Below are 20,580 nucleotides of genomic sequence, written 5' to 3' on the forward strand. Positions count from 1 at the left end.
TCTGTCACCCAGGCTGGAGTGCAGTGGCGCAATCTCAGCTCACTGCATCCTCCACCTCCCAGGTTCAAGCGATTCTCCTGCCTCAGCCTCCTGAGTAGCTGGAATTACAGGCACGCGCCACCACACCCAGCAAATTTTTGTATTTTTAGTAGAGACAGAGTTTCACCATGTTGGTCAGGCTGGTCTCAAACTCCTGACCTCAAGAGATCTGCCTGCTTCGGCCTCCCAAAGTGCTGGGATTACAGGCATGAACCACTGCGTCTAGCCTACCTTTTTTTTTTTTTTTTTTATGAGACGGAGTCTTGCTCTGTCCCCAGCCTGAGGCTGGGGTGCAGTGGTGTGATCGTGGCTCATTGCAACCTTGTCCTCCCGGGTTCACGCGATTCTCCTGCCTCAGCCTCCCAAGTAGCTGGGATTACAGGCGCCCGCCACCACACCTGGCTAATTTTCTGTATTTTTAGTAGAGATGGGGTTTCACTATGTCGCCCAGACTGGTCTCAAATTCCTGACCTTGTGATCCGCCCACCTCAGCCTCCCAAAGTACTGAGATTACAGGCATGAGCCACCGCACCTGGCCCTTTTTTTTTTGTAAAGCTTCTGATCAACACTACTTTGTACTTTGGCTTTTAAAAATTTCAATTTAGCTCTGCTTCTTCATCTTTAAATGAGGTTAAGAACTTGTGGGAACTTCATTTCAACTATGAGCCCCTCTGCTTACTTGCTGTGTGATCTGGGGCAAGTGCCTTCACTCCTCTGTGCCTGCAATTCCCCCTTGTCAAAAGGGTGAGAGTCAGAGCCTATCCCATGAGGTTGTAGAGTCATGCAGCAGGGAAATTGGTGTCAAGCACCAAGAAGAGTGTCTGGGACCCAGGCTGACTGAGAAATGTTAGGTGCCCTTGGTAAAAGTTTGCCTTTTTTTGAGAGAGTCTTGCTCTGTCGCCTAGGCTGGAGTACAAGTGACCTGAACATGGCTCACTGCAGCCTCATCCTCTTGGACTTAGGCGATCCTCCTGCCTCACCCTCCTGAGTAGCTGGGCCTACAGGCAAGCGCCACCACACCTGGCTAATTTTAAAATTTTTTGTGCAGACGGATGTCACCATCTTGCCCACTTTTTTTTTTTTTTTTTTTGAGACAGATCTTTTCTGTCTCCAGGCTGGATCATATCCGCCTCCTGGGTTCAAGTGATTCCCCTGCCTCAGCCTCCCGGGTAGCTGGGATTACAGGCATGAGCCACCACGCCTGGCTAATTTTTGTATTTTTAGTAGGCATAGGGTTTCACCATGTTGGCCAGGCTGGTCTCAAACTCTTGACCTCAAGAAATCCGCCTGCTTCAGCCTCCCAAAGTGCTGAGATTACAGGCATGAGCCACCACACCCGGCCCTCCCAAGCCAATCTCGAACTCAGGCTCAAGTGATCCTCCTGCCTCAGCCTTCCAAAGTGCTGGGATTACAGGCACGAGCCACCTCCCCTGGCCAAAGTTTGCCCTTTTTTTACAGATATTTCGTAACTGTTGAGTCCCTACTATGTGTTGGACGCCATTCTAGGTTCTGGGGACACAGCAGTGAACAATTGGGACACAAATTTCTGCCTTTTTGGTAGCGGAGACAGACAAATATTGTGTTGGGCAGGGGTCACTGCTATGAAACGTGCAGCAGGGGATGAAAAGGAAAGGAGCGTTTCCAGCTAAGGGAGTGAGGAATGGCTTCTTGGAAGGGGTGACATCTAAGGAGAGACCTGAAAGTGGGGAGAGGCTAGGCCTGAGGAAGCAGCAGCACACAGGCCCGAGGCAGGAATGTGTCTGGCCTGCGGGAAGAGCAGCATGGGGGTAGGAGGCCTAGGGTCTGGAACAGAGTCCCCAAGGGACAGTGGAGCGGGAAGAAATGAGATCTGAGGACACACAGGAGGCCCTGGAGAGGAACTGGCATTGATTCTGTAGGAGCCTGGAGCTTTCAAGAAGAGGAAGGGACATTCCACCTTGTGGGTTTTTGTTTGTTTTGTTTTTTAGAGATGGGGTCTCGCTATGTTGCCCAGGCTGGTCTTGAACTTCTGGACTCAAGCAGTCCTCCCACCTCGGCCTCTCAAAGTGCTGGGATTACAGGCATGAGCCACCGTTCCCAGCCCCACCTTGTGTTTTAACAGGATCCTTCTGTTACAATGGGGATAGTGTGCCCTGGAGAGGGGCAAGACCACCCCTTGGTCACCCAGCCTGCGCCCCGTTCTCCGGCCAGTCCAGAGCGTCAGCAGGGCAGGGCTGCCTGGGAGAGCAAAGTGCAGCCAGGGCGGGGCAGCAGCAGCCCCGGGCTCCTGGCCAGAGTCGGCCCTGGGTGTGGGTGGCAGGTGTGGGTGAGGCCGAGGCCTTAACCCTGCCCTGCCAGGGGCAGCAGGAGCCAGAAACAGCCCCCGAGGCTGTGCTTGTCTGGAAAGGGCACTGGTGTTTGGGTGGGGCACACACAGTTCCCGGTGGTTAAGGCTTGGGAGCCTGAATTCACATCTTCACTCTGTTCCTCACTAGCTGTGTGACTGTGGGCAAGTCACTCAACCTGTCTGGGCTTCTAGTCCTCACCTGCAAAATTAGGATGAAAGAGTGGCTCTCTGGATAAGCTGCAGTGAGAATAAAATGAGTGACTCTGGGGGAGGGGCTTAAGGCCCTGATCCACCTGAAATACCTAGTAAGAGGGAGATGGCACAATTAGGTAAATTTGAGGGTCCCTACCCCAGGTCCCTCCCCACAGCTGAGTCTGCCTAGGGACTTTCCCTGCCCTGACTTCCCAGCGTCAGTATCACCCAGCCCCCAGCCCCCAGCCCTCCTAGAGACAGAGGCTTTGGAGGGGGGTGTCTAATTTCTGTCCCCGGAAACCTCTGACCACCAACTTCCCCATTTCAGGAAAAAGCCCAGTGTGGGTGGGGTGGGGAGGAGACCAGTGCTTCCCCTTCCCCCTGTGTGACCTTGGGCAAGTCACTTCCTGTTTGAGTTCCTGTCTAGGCCTGAGTTTCCTCACTGGGGGAGAGGGGATTGAACCTCCCAGAGGAGCTGGTGGGAGGGTCCCGAGGGTTGTAGCTGTCCTGGGCCCCAGTGGTGCCCATGAGATGGATGTGGACAGTTACTGAGCTCTTGGCGTGTGCTGGACACTGTACCAAACACTTAGCTTTTTTTCTTTTTTTGAAACAGAGTTTCGCTCTGTCGCCCAGGCTGGAGTGCAATGGCATGGTCTCAGCTCACTGCAACCTCCACCTCCTGGGTTCAAGCGATTCTCCTGTAGTCTGAGTAGCTCAGACTACAGGTGCATACCACCACGCCCAGCTAATCTTTGTACGCTTTTGTAGAGACGGGATTTCACCATGTTGCCCAGGCTGGTCTCGAACACCTGAGCTCAAGCGATCCATTGACCTCGGCTTCCCAAAGTGCTGTAATTACAGGCGTGAGCCACCACAGCCGGCTGTACCAAGCCCTTTAGGTGCCCAGATTCATGTGCCCCTCCCCCACTGCCCTGGAGAGGTGGGGACTGTCATTTTCTTTTCTTTTTTTTTTTTGAGACAGAGTCTCGCTCTGTCGCCCAGGCTGGAGTGCAGTGGCGCAATCTCAGCTCACTGCAAGCTCTGCCTCCCGGGTTCACGCCATTCTCCTGCCTCAGCCTCCTGAGTAGCTGGGACTACAGGCACCCGCCATGCCCGGCTAATTTTTTTGTATTTTTAATAGAGGCGGGGTTTTACTGTGTTAGCCAGGATGGTCTCGATCTCCTGACCTTGTGATCCTCCCGCTTCGGCCTCCCAAAGTGCTGGGATTACAGGCGTGAGCCACTGCGCCTGGCCAGGACTGTCATTTTCCCAGTTCACAGGCAAGAAGAGGTCATGAGTAGGAAGGTCACATGCCTGAGTCACATGAAGTAGGTGGCTCAGTGGGGATTTGAACCCAGGTCTGGGGATATCAGCTCCTGAACTCTGCACCAGTTTACTGACACCTCCCACTCAGGCTGAGTGAGACGTTGCCTTTTCCAGGAAGTCCTGCCTGACTCTCCAGGCTGGGGCAGGCGTTCCTTCAGGGCACCCCCCAGACCCTGGGCTCCTTGGTCCTATCCCTGGGTTGGTACCATCTGGGGACAGCCGTGTCTCCCACACTGGACTGTGAGCCCCAGGAGGGTGGTGCCGGGGCTGTCTGGATCACTGTTGTCTTCATCCTCAGCCCCACCCAGTATGGGCCAGACACAGAGCAGGGAGTATCTGGGGAATGGCCGCTAGTGCCCTGGGGAGGCAGGCGATGGGTAGGCAGTAGGAAGTCCCTTTGGAGGAAGAGCTCAGAGGTCTGGGATGGGTCCCCAACCTGCTGCAGGCCTCACACTTGCCCTCCCAAGCCTCAGCTTCTTCCTGAGCAGGCAGTGGTGGTGGGGGGTGCCTGTCCAAGCCTCTGGTAGAGATAGGGAAACTGAGGTCAGGCAGGGGCTGGTCCCTAGTGCAGCTCTGGGCTCTTGGCCTCCGTCTGGCCCCTCTGTCTTCCCTCCTGCCCTCTGCTCTGCTAACCTGCATCCCCCCACTGGCGTTGGCCTCGGCCTCTTAAACCCCTCAGCCTGTCTCTCCATCTTTATCTTTTCCTTCTTATTAGTTTTGTTGTGTTGTTTTTTATTTTTCATTTAAAAAGTTTTTTTCGGTGGCTCACGCCTGTAATCCCAGCACTTTGGGAGGCCGAGGCGGGCGGATCACAAGGTCAGGAGATCGAGACCATCCTGGCTAACACGGTGAAACCCCATCTCTACTAAAAATACAAAAAATTAGCCGGGCGTGGTGGCGGGCGCCTGTAGTCCCAGCTACTCGGGAGGCTGAGGCAGGAGAATGGCGTGAACCCGGGAGGCGGAGCTTGCAGTGAGCCAAGATCGCGCCACTGCACTCCAGCCTGGGGGACAGAGCAAGACTCCGTCTCAAAAAAAAAAAAAAAAAAGTTTTTTTGTAGGCTGGGTGTGGTGGCTCACCCCTGTACTCCCAGCCCTTTGTGGGGCTGAGGCGGGTGAATCACGTGAGGTCAGGAGTTCGAGACCAGCCTGGTCAACATGGTGAAACCCTGTCTCTACCAAAATATACAAAAATTAGCCAGGTGTGGTGGTATGTGTCTGTAGTCCCAGCTACATGGGAGGCTGAGGTGAGAGAATCACTTGAACCCGGGAAGTGGAGGTTGCAGTGAGCCGAGATCGTGTCACTGCAGTCCACCTGGGACACCATGGAGCCCAGGAGTTTGAGACTAGTCTGGCCAACACGGTGAAACCCTGTCTCTACTAAAAATACAAAAAATTAGCTGGGCTTGGTGGTGCATGCCTGTGATCCCAGCTACTCAGGAGGCTGAGGCAGGAGAATGGCTTGAACCTGGGAGGCAGAGGTTGCAGTGAGCCAAGATCGTGCCACTGCATTACAGCCCAGGTGACAGAGTGAGACTCTGTCTCAAAAAAAAAAAAAAAAAAAAGATTAGTCGAGTGTGGTGGTGCATGCTTGTAGTCCCAGCTACGTGGGAGGATCGCTTGAGCTCAGGAGATCGAGGCCACATTCCAACCTGGGTGACAGAGCAAGACTCTGTCTCAAAAATAAAAATAATAATAATAATTATTATTAGAGATGGGGTCTCACTACGTTGCCCAGGCTGGTCTGAAATGCTTGGGCTCAAGTGATCCTCCTGCCTCAGCCTCCAAAGTGCTGGAATTACAGGTGTGAGACACCGCGCCAAGACCATCTTTATCTTTTTCTGTGTCCTGCCTCTTCCTCCAGGTCCCCTGTCTGCTTCTTCCTCCAGGTCCCCTGTCTGCCCATCCTTTTTCCCCCATCTGTTCATCTGTTGTCTGTCTGCCTTTCAGTCTGTCTCTCTCTCCTTTGTCAACCCGACTCTCCCTTTCCCACCTCTCTCTGCATCTGTCTCTTGTACTTCCAGTTTCTCCCTCCCCGTGTCTGCCTGTCTCTTACATCTTGTTTGTGTGTTTGCCTCTCTCTCCTGATCTGATTTTCTCTCCTGATCTGTCTCCCCCTCTCTTTCTGTCCTCCTGGCTCCTGCCTCCCTCTGTGTCTCACTCTCTTCATTCCACACTGTCTTTGTCCCTTGGAATCTCCCAGGGAGGCCCAGATAAGAAAGGTGACCAGCCCCTCTCCCTTTTCCTCCCGCCTGCAGTGAGACGGTCATCTGTTCCAGCCGGGCCACTGTGATGCTTTATGATGATGGCAACAAGCGATGGCTCCCTGCTGGCACAGGTCCCCAGGCCTTCAGCCGCGTCCAGATCTACCACAACCCCACGGCCAATTCCTTTCGCGTCGTGGGCCGGAAGATGCAGCCCGACCAGCAGGTGCAGCTTCCCGCCGGCCCCCTCTCTGCAGGCTGAACCCCTACCCGCCCCACCCCTGCGCCCGCCGCCCCTCACCCCCCTTTCCCCTCCCACCAGGTGGTCATCAACTGTGCCATCGTCCGGGGCGTCAAGTATAATCAGGCCACCCCCAACTTCCATCAGTGGCGCGACGCTCGCCAGGTCTGGGGCCTCAACTTTGGCAGCAAGGAGGATGCGGCCCAGTTTGCCGCCGGCATGGCTAGTGCCCTAGAGGCATTGGAAGGTCAGAAATGGCAGTGGGCAGTGGGCGGGCAAAGGGGACCACTGAATGCGGCTGCGTGGCCTGGGGCTGCCGCTTTACCCCGCTGGGACTTGGTTTACTCGTCGGTAAAATGGAGCGAATTCATTGCTATCCTGGAAAATTATCACGAGGATTTTGTGCATTCCAGTGTGACCGTGTGCACCTATGTATAAAGTGCACGACTGGCCTGGTGCGGTGGCTCATGCCTGTAATCTCAGCACTTTGGGAGGCCGAGGCAGGTGGATTACCTGAGGTCAAGAGTTTGACCATGCCCAACATGGTGAAATTGCATCTCTATTAAAATACAAAAATTAGCTGGGCGTGGTGGTGCGCACCTGTAATCCCAGCTATTCAGGAGGCTGAGGCATGAGAAGTGCTTGAACCAAGGAGGTGGAGGTTGCAGTGAGCCGAGATTGCGCCACTGCATTTCAGCCTGGCGACAGAGCAAGATTCCGTCTCAGAAAACAAACACAAAAAAATGCGCGATTACTCAGGGATCAGTACTCCATGAACTTTACACAGGCACACTCCCGGGAAACCACCTCCCAGATCAAGACATAGGTAGGTCCCGCCCCAGAAACAGGATCTCGCTCTGTTGCACAATCATGGCTCTCTGCAGCCTTCACCTCCTGATCCTCTTGCCTCAGCCTCCTAAGTAGCTGGGAATACAGGTGTGTACCACCATACTTTATTTTATTTATTTATTTATTTATTTTTGAGACGGAGTCTCGCTCTGTCCCCGGGCTGGAGTGCAGTGGCGCGATCTCCGCTCACTGCAAGCTCCGCCTCCCGGGTAAATGCCATTCTTCTGCCTCAGCCTCCCGAGTAGCTGGGACTACAGGCTCCCGCCACCACGTCTGGCTAATTTTTTGTATTTTTAGTAGAGACGGGGTTTCACCGTGTTAGCCAGGATGGTCTCGATCTCCTGATCTCGTGATCCGCCCGCCTCGGCCTCCCAAAGTGCTGGGATTACAGGTGTGAGCCACCGCGCCCGGCTCTTTTTTTTTTTTTTTAATATGGAGTCTCGCTCTCTCAGGCTGGAGTGCAGTGGTGTGATCTCGGTTCACTGCAACCTCCGCCTCCTGGGTTTAAGCAATTCTGCCTCAGCCTCCCGAGTAGATGGAACTATAGATGTGCACCAACATGCCTGTCTAATTTTTGTAGTTTTAGTAGAGACGGGGTTTCGCAGTGTTGGCCACGCTGGTCTCGAACTCCTGACCTCAGGTGACTCACTCGCCTCGGCCTCCCAAAGTGCTGAGATTACAGGCGCGAGCCACGTGCCCAGCCCAGTTGCTATTTCTTAAACCTTAATGTGCACATGAATCACCTGGGGATCTGGTTAAAGTGCAGGCTGTGGTGCAGGTGGGCTGGGCAGACTGAGACTTCGAATTCTCACAAGTGCCCTGGTGATACTGAGGCTGCTGGTCGCGGACGTGACTGAGTGGCGAGGTTTTAGGTGACTGCCGTGCATCTGGCCTGGAATTACTGCTGTAGAACTGAAAGTCACCAAATGCGGGGGTGTTTGCTTCGTGGGACAACTCCTGTGCTAGTGCGGAAGGGGCTTGCTCCTCTGGGGCACACAGAAAAATACAGTGGGCTTCAGTTTAGTCATCTGTAAATTGGGGCTAATTCATTGTTAATTCGTAGCCAATTCAATTCAGGTGCCGGGGCCAGAGGCCTGGAGGTAGGTGAGGAAGAAGCTCTTTACCTTTCCAGGTTCTTAGGTAAGGTCCGAGTGGCTGTAACAGTGGTTAAGAGCTAGCCAGGGGCCAAGCGCGGTGGCTCACGCCTGTAATCTCAGCACTTTGGGAGGCTGAGGTGAGTGGATCACTTGAGGTCAGGAGTTCGAGACCAGCCTAGCCAACATGGTGAAACCCCGTCTCTATTAAAAATACAAAAATTAGCCAGTCATGGTGGCAGGCGCCTGTAATCCCAGCTACTCAGGAGGCTGAGGCAGGAGAATCTCTTGAACCCGGGAGGCGGAGGCTGTGGTGAGCCGTGATTGTGCCGCTGCACTCCAGCCTGGGTGACAGAGTGAGACTCTGTCTCAAAACAAACCAACAGTGGTTAACAGCCTGGCTGCTGGAATCAGCCTGAATTCAAGTCTTGTTCCTGCACATTCCACCCTGGAGAAATTTGGGGCAAGTTTCTTGGGCCTTAGCCTTACCCCTGGGCCTTAGCTTCTCCTCTCACTGGAACATCACAACAGCACCTACCTTAGAGCAACTCAGGCCAGGGAAGTTGGTGCTGCCTCACCTCCCAGTGTGCGTTCTCCTGGGCCTGGAGCCTCAGGGCCTCTGGAAGGAGGAAGTGAGCGCCTCTGGGCAGGATTCCTGGGAGGCCTGGGAGAGCAAGGGAAGCGCCAAGGGCTGAGCAGAGTTCCGGGACTGACTCCTGGCCCTCTCTCTCTCACCTTCCAGGAGGTGGGCCCCCTCCACCCCCAGCACTTCCCACCTGGTCGGTCCCGAACGGCCCCTCCCCGGAGGAGGTGGAGCAGCAGAAAAGGTGGGGCTGGGCCCTGGGTGGGGAACTTTAGCAGCTGCCAGAGTTCCATATGTTCTGGAACCCCTGACTCCTAGAGTTCAGAACCCAGCCAACTTGCAGTTTTCAGAATGTTCAAGAAACTTCTGACACTCAGAGTTGCAGAACCTCCTGGTCCCTGCAGATTCCTGGAAATCAGATTATGGTGGTTGAAAGAATCTTGTGGCTGGGCGTGGTGGCTCCCGCCTGTAATCTCAGCACTCTGGGAGGCTGAGGCGGGCAGATCACCTGAGGTCAGGAGTTTGAGACCAGCCTGGCCAACATGGTGAAATCCCGTCTCTACTGAAGATAACAAAAGTTAGCCCGGCATGGTGGCGCCTGTGCCTGCAGTCACAGCTCGGGAGGCTGAGGCAGGAGAATCGCTTGCACCCGGGAGGCAGAGGTTGCAGTGAGCCAAGATCGAGCCACTGCACTCCACCCTGGGTGAGAGTCTCAAAAAAAAAAAAAAAAAAGAATCTTGAGTATTTTGTAATTTTTGTAATTCGGATGTTCCTGACAGTTTAGTGACTGGGATCTCGCATCCTGATCTCTCCCTGTCGCTGCCCTGCCCTCCATTCCCCCTACTCTCACCCAGCCCCCTTCTTGGTTCCCTAGGGGAGGAAGGCTTGGGTGAGGATTAGGAGCCAGCCTCCCTGGAGACCTCTGAGAGAGAGGACGGAGGTCGCTGGCCATCCTTAGGGCCCTGATTGACGGCAGCTCCCTCGCCTCCCCCCACAGGCAGCAGCCCGGCCCCTCGGAGCACATAGAGCGCCGGGTCTCCAATGCAGGTGATGCTCAGATGGCTTTGGGAGTTGGGAGGGGGCCTCCCTGGAGGAAGTGGCCAGCCAGCTGGACAGTGAAGAATGAGGCTTCTCTCTCTCAGCTGCCCCTTTTTCTGTGTTTGTTTCAGGAGGCCCACCTGCTCCCCCCGCTGGGGGTCCACCCCCACCACCAGGACCTCCCCCTCCTCCAGGTCCCCCCCCACCCCCAGGTTTGCCCCCCTCGGGGGTCCCAGCTGCAGCGCACGGAGCAGGGGGAGGACCACCCCCTGCACCCCCTCTCCCGGCAGCACAGGGTCCTGGTGGTGGGGGAGCTGGGGCCCCAGGCCTGGCCGCAGCTATTGCTGGAGCCAAACTCAGGAAAGTCAGCAAGGTGAGGGGCCGGGAGAGGTGGGCAGGGGGCAACGGGGCTTTTATGGGGGATGAGGCCAGGGCTGCCGGCGGTGTCATAGGGTTGGAAGGCCAAAAGGCCTGCCCCTAAAGCTCCTGCCCCTTTTAAATTTCTCCAGCAGGAGGAGGCCTCAGGGGGGCCCACAGCCCCCAAAGCTGAGAGCGGTCGAAGCGGAGGTGGGGGACTCATGGAAGAGATGAACGCCATGCTGGCCCGGAGGTGAGCCTGAGCCTGGACCCCCGAGTCACCTGGAGTTCCAGTTCAGTAGGGCCCAGTCAGGGGAGTGCTCCAATTCCTGTTTAGTTTGTTTCTTTTGGTGAATGTTCCCCCTTTGATAACCAGGTTTGGGATATAATGGTGGGGTTTGTCATGAAATGGCTGAGGCTTGCAACCACCTAGGTAGCCTGAAGAATGTTCTAAAACCCAGAATTCTAGAACTGTAGGAGATCCTGCCTTGGAATTCTGGGAACTCAGGTTCCTGCAATCTAGTGTTCCAACACAGCACCGCTCCACCCTCGGAATCTTACTATTCCCTAATATAAGAATCATAGAACCTCCTCCACCCTGATTCTAGAACCACAATCTCTTGAATTTTTGTTTTCTTTTTCTTTTTTTGAGATGGAGTCTCGCTCTGTCACCCAGGCTGGAGTGTGTATGATCTCGGCTCACTGCAACCTCCGCCTCCTGGGTTCAGGCAGTTCTCCTGCCTCAGCCTCCTGAGTAGCTGGGATTACAGGCATGAGTCACCATGCCCGGCTAATTTTTGTATTTTTAATAGACACAGGGTTTCACCATGTTGGCCAGGCTGGTCTTGAACTCTTGACCTCAAGAGATCCACCTGCTTCAGCCTCTCAAAGTGCTGGCATTACAGGCGGGAGCCACTGCGCCCAGCACAATCTCTTGAATTTCTAAAACTACAGTTTCCTTAGGTTTTCTGAGTTCCAGAATTCTATGCGCTGGGATCTACCTTTCTAGAACTCCCCTCGGAAGGGGATGGGTTGGGTGACGGAAGCGTGTGTTTTTGCTTTTCTCTCCTGCAGAAGGAAAGCCACGCAGGTTGGGGAGAAAACCCCCAAGGATGAATCTGCCAATGTAAGTCAGGGGCTCTTCTTGCCCTACACCTCTTAGGCCGTACCATGAGGGTAGGGATAGTGGGATGTGTGGGGTTTGAACCTGAAAGAGGAAATGGGCAGAGGTGTGGCAGGGGCTGGCTCATGGCAGTTTTATTTCCTACCAGCAGGAGGAGCCAGAGGCCAGAGTCCCGGCCCAGAGTGGTGAGTGAGTGCCCAGTCCAGCCACAGGAACTACAAATCCCAGAATGCCCTGTTCTCACATGTTAAGCACCCTTATAGGAGAGTCAGGGCAAATGGTGCTGGGGATTGTAGTCTCCTGAGATGGGGCTTTGACCAGGGGCTGATGAGGTTGGGGGAGTAAGATTGATTGGGGGGCAGTCTTTTGTCCCTGATCTTTCTGATTTCTTGCCTATCCCCAGAATCTGTGCGGAGACCCTGGGAGAAGAACAGCACAACCTTGCCAAGGTAGGCCATCGGTCCTGGGGCCCTTGGGGAGGTCAAGGTGGGCAGATCGCTTGAGCCCAGGAGGTCAAGACCAGCCTGGGCAACATGGCGACACCCCATCTCTATAAAAATTAGCCAGGCGTGGTGGCACTTACCTGTGGTCCCAGCTACTCGGAAGGCTGAGGTGGGAGGATTACTTGAGCCCAGGAAGTCGAGGCTTCAGTGAGCCATCATCGTGCCTGCACTCCATCCTGGGAAACAGAATGTGACTGTCTCAAAACAAAACAAAACAAAAAACTGGGGCCCCAAAAATACTTGGACTTGCCCAATTTATAAGGCAGAGCTCAATGTGATCCCTGGAATAGGAGGCGGGGAAGCGGGTCCTCTCTTTAACCTCATTGCTGTCCCAAACCACACCAACTCCCCCAGGATGAAGTCGTCTTCTTCGGTGACCACTTCCGAGACCCAACCCTGCACGCCCAGCTCCAGTGATTACTTGGACCTACAGAGGGTGAAACAGGTAACTTGCGGGGAGGTTGGGGACCACAGCAAGAGAGATCTAGGTCTGGCCCCTGCCACTGGCATGCCGTATGATCCTAGATAACATCTCAGAAACCTCAGGTTTCCAATCTGACAAATGGAGAGACTGGATTGGGTCAAGGATGACCCAGACTCCACACCCCCTTTTCTGGCGCCTGTGACAGACATTATTAATCTATCACCGCGCTCATTCCCGATGAGTGCCTTGAATTCTTTCCGCACATTGACCCAGCTGTCCATCACCAATTGGAGTTGGCAGGAGGCTGGAACGCGCTTGCCAACCTTGGTACTGGATGTTCTCTAGTACTTTTCCGTCTCCAAGGATCCAGAATTCTCCCCTAGAATCCTCCAGTCACTCTGTGACCTTGACAGCGATGTCTTGGTGTCAAGGTAGGGGTAGGTCTCAAACCTACTCCCTCTGGCTTTTCCATCAACAAGAAAGAGGGGACTCTGGCAGGGCACGGTGACTCGTGTGTAATTTCAGCACATTGCGAGGCTGAGGTGGGAGTATTGCTTGAGGCCAGGAGTTTGAGACCAGCCTGGGGCAACACCGGGAGACCCCATCTCTAAAAATAACTTTTAAAAGTTACCCGAGAAAGCCAGGTGCGGTGGCTCACCCCTGTAATCCCAGCACTTTGGGAGGCCGAGATGGGTGGATCACCTGAGGTCAGGGGTTCAAGACCAGCCTGGCCAACATGGTGAAACCCATCGCTACTAAAAATACAAAAATTAGGCCAGGAATGGTGGCTCACAGCCATAATCCCAGCAGTTTGGAAGGCTGATGGGGACGGATCATCTGAAGTCAAAAGTTAGACCAGCTGGCCAACATGGCGAAACCCTGTCTCTACTAAAAATACAAAAATAAGCTGGGCCTTGTGGGGGGCACCTGTAATCCAGTTATTTGGGCGGCTGAGGCAGGAGAATCGCTTGAACCCGGGAGCCAGAGATTGCAGTGAGCCAAGATTGGGCCACTGCACTCCAGTTTGGGCGACAGGGAGACTGTTTCAAAAAAAAAGAAAAAGAAAAAGTTACCTGATTGTGGCAGCAGGTGCCTATGGTCCCAGCTACTTGGGAGGCTAAGGCGGGAGGATTACCTGAGCCTGGGAAGTTGAGGCTGCAATGAGCTGTGATTGTGCCATTGCACCCTAGCCTGGGCAACAGAGCAAGTTCCCTTCTCAAAAAATAAAAGAAAGGGGATTCTTTCCTGCAAGTCCCAGTACCCCCTCCTGATTAGTTTTGCCCCATTAATTTTAGGAGCTTCTGGAAGAGGTGAAGAAGGAATTGCAGAAAGTGAAAGAGGAAATCATTGAAGGTGAGGTGGTTTGGTTTGGATTGGTTTTGTTCTTAAACATTTACTTATTTCGGAGGCATCATGTCCCTGGGCAAGAGCCCTGTTTTGGAAGGGAGGAGGCAGACTCTGCCCCTGACCTCTGCTCCTTGTTTCCTTCCAGCCTTCGTCCAGGAGCTGAGGAAGCGGGGTTCTCCCTGACCACAGGGACCCAGAAGGCCCGTTTCTCCTGTCCACACACCCCGCCTGTCACCCTGCTTTCCCTGCCTTTACTTGACTTGGCTGAAGACTACACAGGAATGCATCGTTTCCACTCCCCATCCCACTTGGAAAACTCCAAGGGGGTGTGGCTTCCCTGCTCACACCCACACTGGCTGCTGATTGGCTGGGGAGGCCCCCGCCCTTTTCTCCCTTAGGTCCTTCCCCTCTGCCATCCCCTGGGGGCCGGTCCCTGTGCTGGGGATGCACCAATGAACCCCACAGGAAGGGGGAAGGAAGGAGGGAATTTCACATTCCCTTGTTCTAGATTCACTTTAACGCTTAATGCCTTCAAAGTTTTGTTTTTTTAAGAAAAAAAAAAAAAATATATATATATATATATATATATATTTGGGTTTTGGGGGAAAAGGGAAATTTTTTTTTCTCTTTGGTTTTGATAAAATGGGGTGTGGGAGTTTTTAAATGCTATAGCCCCGGGCTTGCCCCATTTGGGGCAGCTATTTAAGGGGAAGGGATGTCTCACCAGGCTGGGGGTGAGATATCCCCCCACCCCAGGGACTCCCCTTCCCTCTGGCTCCTCCCCCTTTTCTATGAGGAAATAAGATGCTGTAACTTTTTGGAACCTCTGTGTTTTGATTTTTTATTTGGGTAGGTTTTGGGGTCCAGGCCATTTTTTTTTACCCCTTAGAGGAAATAAGATGAGGGAGAAAGGAAAAGGGGAGGAAACTTCTCCCCTCCCACCTTCACCTTTAGCTTCTTGAAAATGGGCCCCTGCAGAATAAATCTGCCAGTTTTTATAAATGCTAAGATCTCTGGAGTGATTTGAAGGGCTGTTCTGATGGGGATAGAGGCGTGCTCGGCCCCCGGTGCCCCTCCAGGGAGATTTGGTCCTCTGCTGAGAACCCCTGCCTCTGCCCAGGAATCCACCTTCCCCTCATCTTCTTGCCACCCTGCACATCGCGCCTGCTCACGCATCCTCAGGCCCGCAGCCAGGATGATCTCTGCCCCCTCCAGCCTCCTTCCCCATGCCTCTTAGGAGGCCACTTCCTCCCCATCCCACCCGGCCCTTCACCACCCTAGGGGAGGCCAGAAGCAGCCTCACTTTGTGTAGCCTTGGGCAAGTCTATTTGCTTACCCCAGGCCTCAGTTTCTGATTTGGGAAAGGGCTCATAAGATGATTCTCTGCCCCCACTGTACCACTCTCCCAGCTTCTTTCCTCTTTTTTTTTTTTAATGAGTTGGGGTCTTGCTCTTTCACCCAGGCTGGAGTGTAGTGGCAGGATCACAGCTCACTGCAGCCTTGAACTCCTGGGCTCAAGGGATCCTCCTGCCTCAGCCTCCAAAGTAGCTGGGACTACAGGCATTTGCTATGACGCCCAGCTAATATTTTCATTTTTCGTAGAGATGCGTTTTTTGTTTTTTGTTTTTTTTTTTTTTGAGACGGAGTCTTGCTCTGTCGCCCAGGCTGGAGTGCAGTGGCGCGATCTCGGCTCACTGCAACCTCCGCCTCCCGGGCTCACGCCATTGTCCTGCCTCAGCCTCTCCGAGTAGCTGGGACTACAGGCGCCCGCCACCACGCCCGGCTAATTTTTTGTATTTTTGGTAGAGACGGGGTTTCACCGTGGTCTCGATCTCCTGACCTCGTGATCCGCCCGCCTCGGCCTCCCAAAGTGCTGGGATTACAAGCGTGAGCCACCGCGCCCGGCAGAGATGCGGTCTTGCTATGTTGCCCAGGCTGGTCTCTAACTCCTGGCCTCGAGCAGTCCTCCTGCTTTGCCCTCCTAAAGTGCTGGAATTACAGGCGTGAGCCACTGTGTCCGGCCTTCTTTCCTAATTTCAATGACATTTTGCAGACACACATCATGGTTCTCAGACACGTTCTTAAGATCTTTACCCCAGAACTCCTTTAATTATAAAATGCTGACGGTCTATTTAAAAAGTAGCATTTGGAGTCACAGAGCTCATCCACGCCCCCTTCAGTTGTCGGGTGGGTAGGTCATATGGCCTGGTGGAATACCCCGCTTGGACAGGGGGACCTCTGGGCTGACGGACAGGTAGTCCCCCTGGAGGAGGCTTTTGCGTGAAGGAGGGCGGAGGAGGACCTGGGCCAGTCCAAAGGCAGGAAGGAAGGACGATCCCTGAGTACTGTGAGGGGCAGATTTGGAGGGAAGTTGGGCGAACTGACAATGACTTTGGTAGTAAAGGGACAGGCCGGTCCCTAGCAAAGGCGACTGAACAGGACAGCGAGGCAGGACCGGATAAAAGGACAGTAGCAGTAGGTCCAGGACTGGGGACTGGTGACCAAGTGACTGAGACTGAAAGCCAGAATGGACTAGCCCTGGTCAAGACCGGTTTTTCCTCCCAAAAGGCCACGTCCTGCTGGAATAGACCACAGAATGACGGGCTGGGAGGCGTTGCCCTGGAAGATCCAGCATAGCCATGCCAGTGGGGTGCGCCATAGGAGGAAGAAAAGGGGGGTTCTATTGGATCGATCCACCCAGGGAGGGGAGGATGTCAACGGCAGGTACTAAGATGGATTAAGGTCAGGAGCCACAGGGTGGTGACTCACTGGAGCTAACGCAGTCCAGGATTCACCCCCACATTTCCCCCTAAGACTGAGGTAGATGGAAGGGGGCGGGTCGGGAAGTCCGTAGGAACTTTGTGCATCTTTACGATGGTCTGTACCAATGAGGAGGAGGTAGGGGGTGTTCGGTGCAAAGGATGAGCGTCCTAGAGGAAGGGTCCACTCAGATGAGTGAGGGTGCGGGTGACAGAATGAGAGGTGGCTAAATCCAGGTGCAGAATCCAATTTCGTTTTGCCAAAAGAAGTGAACGTCCTGCGGGCCTACCTAGCGGTAGGGAGGTGAGGTCTGATAAAAGACGCTGTCTTTCCAAAGTGCTCAACCAATGCGCTGGCAGGGGCGGGGTGGGAGAGGGCGGGGTCCTTCTTGGAACGTTCCACCTGCAGGAGGCGGGGAGTCCCAGTGGAAGGTACCACTGGGCAGGTTAGTAGGGAGGTTGGATCAGCTCCAGCCCAGGATCTCTCCAGCGCCCTCGAAGGACTGGGTGGTGTCAGCTGGGCCGGTCCAGGATGGGACAGTGCGGAGAACAGGCTAAGACAGAGACTTCGCAGTCCAGGCAGCAGTCACCTCCAAGACCAGGGCCCCGAGACCTATTTCTCCGACGCCGGCGCAACTGGGGGTGCAGGCGGCGGGTCTCGGAGGCAGAGGTGGGCTCGCACCTCTTGCAGCTGAGCGCGCAGCTCCTCCAGGGCGAGCTGCGTCGATGTCGCCTGCACCTGCGCCTGCAATTCCTCGAGCGCCAACCCCAAGTGGCCCACCTCGCCCCGCAGCGCCTCCCTGGCAACGCGTCGCTCCTTTTCCTTGCGGCGCTGCTGCAACTGGTGGCGCCAGTACTCCAGCATCAGGCAGCTGCAGGCGGTGATGAAGATGATGCTCTCGCCCAGCAGCTCCGCGCCCAGCTCGGCGGCTGCCCCCTCGTTCAGCGGCTTGATGGCAGCGGCATTGAAACCCATGATGCGCATTTTGGTCCGCATCTCCAGCCAGTGGTACACTGCAGGGAAAGACAGGAGTCAGGGATCTTTTGCAGGGCAGCCTCCTGCAAGCCCCGACCCTCTGTGCTTCGATGTCCCCGTTGTAGCAATGGGGATGTAGTCACCACAGTCAGACGCGTGCTGGAGGGGGCGCCTTAACGAAGACAAGCGCAGGCCTCACACCCAGAATCCTCTAGGGAAAACTTCCTTAACTAATGACTTACTCATGTGAAGGTGGAGTGACAGCTTTTGCATCGTTATAAACACAGAAGATGCTGATGCTCTTTTCTTTTTCTTTAATTTTTCATTTTTTGAGCCAGGGTTTCGCTCTATCGTCCAGGCTGGAGTGCAGTGCCGAGATCACGGCTTACTGAAGCCTCAAATTCCGGGGCTCAAGCGATCCTCCTCCCGCCTCAGCCTCCAGAGTAGCTGGGACAACGTGCGCGCGCCATCATGCCTGGCTAATTTTTAAATGTTTTGTAGAAACGGGGTCTCCTTGCGTTGCCCAGGCTGGTCTCGAACTCCTGGGCTCAAGCGATCCTCCTGCCAAAGCCTCCCAAAGTGCTGGGACTACAGGTGTGAGCCACGGTTCCCGGCCTTGAGGCTAACTCTTAATTCCATCAGAATTCATACTTTGCTGGGCGCGGTGGCTCACGCCTGTAATCCCAGCACTTTGAGAGGCCGAGGCAGGTGGCTCAGTTGAGGTCAGGAGTTTGAGACCAGCCTGGCCAAGATGGTGAAACCCTGTCTCTACTAAAAATACAAAAATTAGCCGGGCGTGATGGCGTGTGCCTCTAATACCAGCTACTCTGGAGGTTGAAGCGGGAGAATCGCTTGAAACCGGGAGGCGGAGACTGCAGTGAGCCAAGATCATGCCACTGCACTGTGCGTTACATCACTGTTTTTTGTTTTTTGTTTTTTTTTTTATTTGAGACGTAGTCTTGCTCTGTCGCCAGGAGGCTGGAGGGCAGTGGTGTGATCCTGGCTCACTGCAACCTCCAACTCCCTGGTTCAAGCGATTCTGCTGCCCCAGCCTCTCGAGTAGCTGGGACTATAGGCGCCTGCCACCATGCCCGGCTAATTTTAGTATTTTTAGTAGAGACAGGTTTCACCATGCTGGCCAGGATGGTCTCGATCTCCTGACCTCGCAATCCGCCCACCTTGGTTTCTCAAAGTGCTGGGATTACAGGTGTGAGCTACCGTGCCCGGCCCATGACTTCACTGTTTTGTCTTATTTTGTTTATTTATTTATTTACTTTTGAGACAGAGTCTCACTCTGTCGCCCAGGCTGGAGTGCAGTGGCATGATCTTGGCTCACTGCAACCTGCAACTCTCCGGCTAAAGCAACCCTCCCACCTCAGCCTCCCTAGTAGCTGGGACTAAAGGAGCATGCCACCATGCCTGACTAACTTTTGTATTTTTGTAGAGATAGCGTCTCTGTATATTGCCCAGGGGCTGGTCTCAAACTCCTGGGCTCACGCGATCCTCCAGCTTTGGCCTCCCTAAGTGCTGGGATTACAGGCATGAGCCACCACGACTGGCCTATTTTTATTTTTAATTTTAATTTTTTTTTTTTTGAGACGGAGTCTCGCTCTGTTGCCCAGGCTGGAGTGCAGTGACGCGATCTTGGCTCACTGCAGCCTCCAACTCCTGGGTTTAAGTGATTCTCCTGCCTCAGCCCCCGGAGTACCTGGGATTACAGGCACATGCCACCACGCCTAATTTTTGTATTTTTAGTAGAGATGGAGTTTCACCATGTTGGTCAGGCTAGTCTCGAACTCCTGACCTCAAGTGATCTGCCTGCCTTGGCCTCCCAAAGTACTGGGATTACAGGCGTGAGCCGCTGCGCCCAGCTGTATTTTAATTTTTATAATTTATTTTTATTTGTAGAGGAGGAGTCTTGCTATGTTGCCCAGGCTGTTGCTCCAACTCCTGAGCGCAAGCAATCCTCCTGCCTCAGCCTCCCAAAGTGCTGGGATTACAGGCGTGAGCACTGCAACTGGCTGACGTTACTATTTTAGGAGCAAGAACTAAACTCCATTCACTCAATATCATTACACATATTGGGTCTCTGTTACAGCATCGGCATCTCTAACTATAAACCTCTCAAGGTTCCTGCTGGTTTTCTTAGCCTCCAGTGAGCTACCTGATACCCTTCCAGTAAGTTCTTTTTCTGCTTCAGTTAGCCCAGGAAGGTTCCTGTTGCTGGCAATGCAGAGTCATTTTGCAACTGTTTACTCTGTGCTAAGCAACTTCCTAAGTGTTTTGCATGTATTAATTGATTCACTTTCATAATAAACTTACAAATGAAGTTCTGTTATCAGGCACAAGATACCCAGTGACTTGCCCAAGCTCATCCAATTGGTATGAGGCACAGCTAGGGATTGACTCCAGGCATTTTGGGATCAGAGCCCATGCCCTTCCCATGATGCTTCACTGCTCTTGAGACAAATGATCTAAGCCTAAAAAGACTGCAAGCTACATGCACGTTCATAGCAGCCCTATTCGTAGCCACGACGCGGAGGAAACAAACCCAACGTTCAACAGATGTATGAATAAACAAATTGTGGTCTAGCCTCACAATGGACTATTATTCAGCCACAAAAAGGGATGATGGGGGCCAGGTGCGGTGGCTCACACCTGTAATCCCAGCACTTTGGGAGGGCAAGGCAGGCAGATCACCAGATGTCGGGAGTTCAAGACCAGCCTGGCCAACACGATGAAACCCCGTCTCTACTAAAAATACAAAATTCAGCTGGGGGCAGTGGCTCACGCCTGTAATCCCAACACTTTGGGAGGCCGAGGCGGGCGGATCACCTGAGGTCGGGAGTTCGGGACCAGCCTGATCGATATGGAGAAACCCTGTCTCTACCAAAAATACAAAATTAGCCAGGCGTGGTGGTGCACACCTGTGATCCCAGCTACTCAGGAGGCTGAGGCAGGAGAATAGCTTGAACCTGGGAGCTGGAGGTTGCAGTGAGCCGAGATCGTGCCATTGCACTCAGCCCGGGCAACAAGAGCAAAACTCCGTCTCAAAATAAATAAATAAATAAATAAATAGGAAATTAACCGGGCATGGTGGCCCATGCCTGTAATCCCAGCTACTCGGGAGGCTGAGGCAGGAGAATCGCTTGAACCCAGGAGGTGGAGATTGTGGTGAGCCAAGATTGTGTCATTGCACT

At 53.9% G+C, this 20,580-nt stretch overlaps 2 protein-coding genes across 4 annotated transcripts in view; one reads left to right on the top strand and one right to left on the bottom strand.

Annotated features, from left to right (window-relative positions):
* Positions 1-14,653, top strand: part of VASP (vasodilator stimulated phosphoprotein) — an 18,492-nt gene extending 3,839 nt beyond the window's left edge. The window contains exons 2-13 of one of the 3 annotated variants that reach the window (XM_032178038.2): positions 6,141-6,312; positions 6,409-6,574; positions 9,013-9,097; positions 9,851-9,900; positions 10,023-10,264; positions 10,401-10,501; positions 11,323-11,374; positions 11,523-11,556; positions 11,775-11,820; positions 12,229-12,319; positions 13,594-13,651; positions 13,791-14,653. In XM_032178038.2, coding sequence (XP_032033929.1) covers positions 6,141-6,312; positions 6,409-6,574; positions 9,013-9,097; positions 9,851-9,900; positions 10,023-10,264; positions 10,401-10,501; positions 11,323-11,374; positions 11,523-11,556; positions 11,775-11,820; positions 12,229-12,319; positions 13,594-13,651; positions 13,791-13,828 — 1,135 coding nt within the window. In that variant the 3' untranslated portion in view covers positions 13,829-14,653. Of the gene's footprint in view, positions 1-6,140; positions 6,313-6,408; positions 6,575-9,012; positions 9,098-9,850; positions 9,901-10,022; positions 10,265-10,400; positions 10,502-11,322; positions 11,375-11,519; positions 11,557-11,774; positions 11,821-12,228; positions 12,320-13,593; positions 13,652-13,790 lie in introns of all 3 variants that reach the window. The other 2 variants (XM_032178037.2, XM_032178036.2) reach the window with 2 other exon arrangements.
* Positions 14,654-15,733: 1,080 nt separating this feature from the next.
* OPA3 (outer mitochondrial membrane lipid metabolism regulator OPA3) overlaps positions 15,734-20,580 on the bottom strand; it is a 56,648-nt gene continuing 51,801 nt past the window's right edge. The window contains exon 2 of the mRNA XM_058428768.1: positions 15,734-17,418. Within this exon, the coding sequence (XP_058284751.1) occupies positions 17,018-17,418 (401 nt within the window). The 3' untranslated portion in view covers positions 15,734-17,017. The remainder of the gene's footprint in view (positions 17,419-20,580) is intronic.

The sequence above is a fragment of the Hylobates moloch genome, unplaced genomic scaffold (genome assembly GCF_009828535.3).
Source record: "Hylobates moloch isolate HMO894 unplaced genomic scaffold, HMol_V3 SCAFFOLD_15, whole genome shotgun sequence".
Lineage (NCBI taxonomy): Eukaryota > Metazoa > Chordata > Mammalia > Primates > Hylobatidae > Hylobates > Hylobates moloch.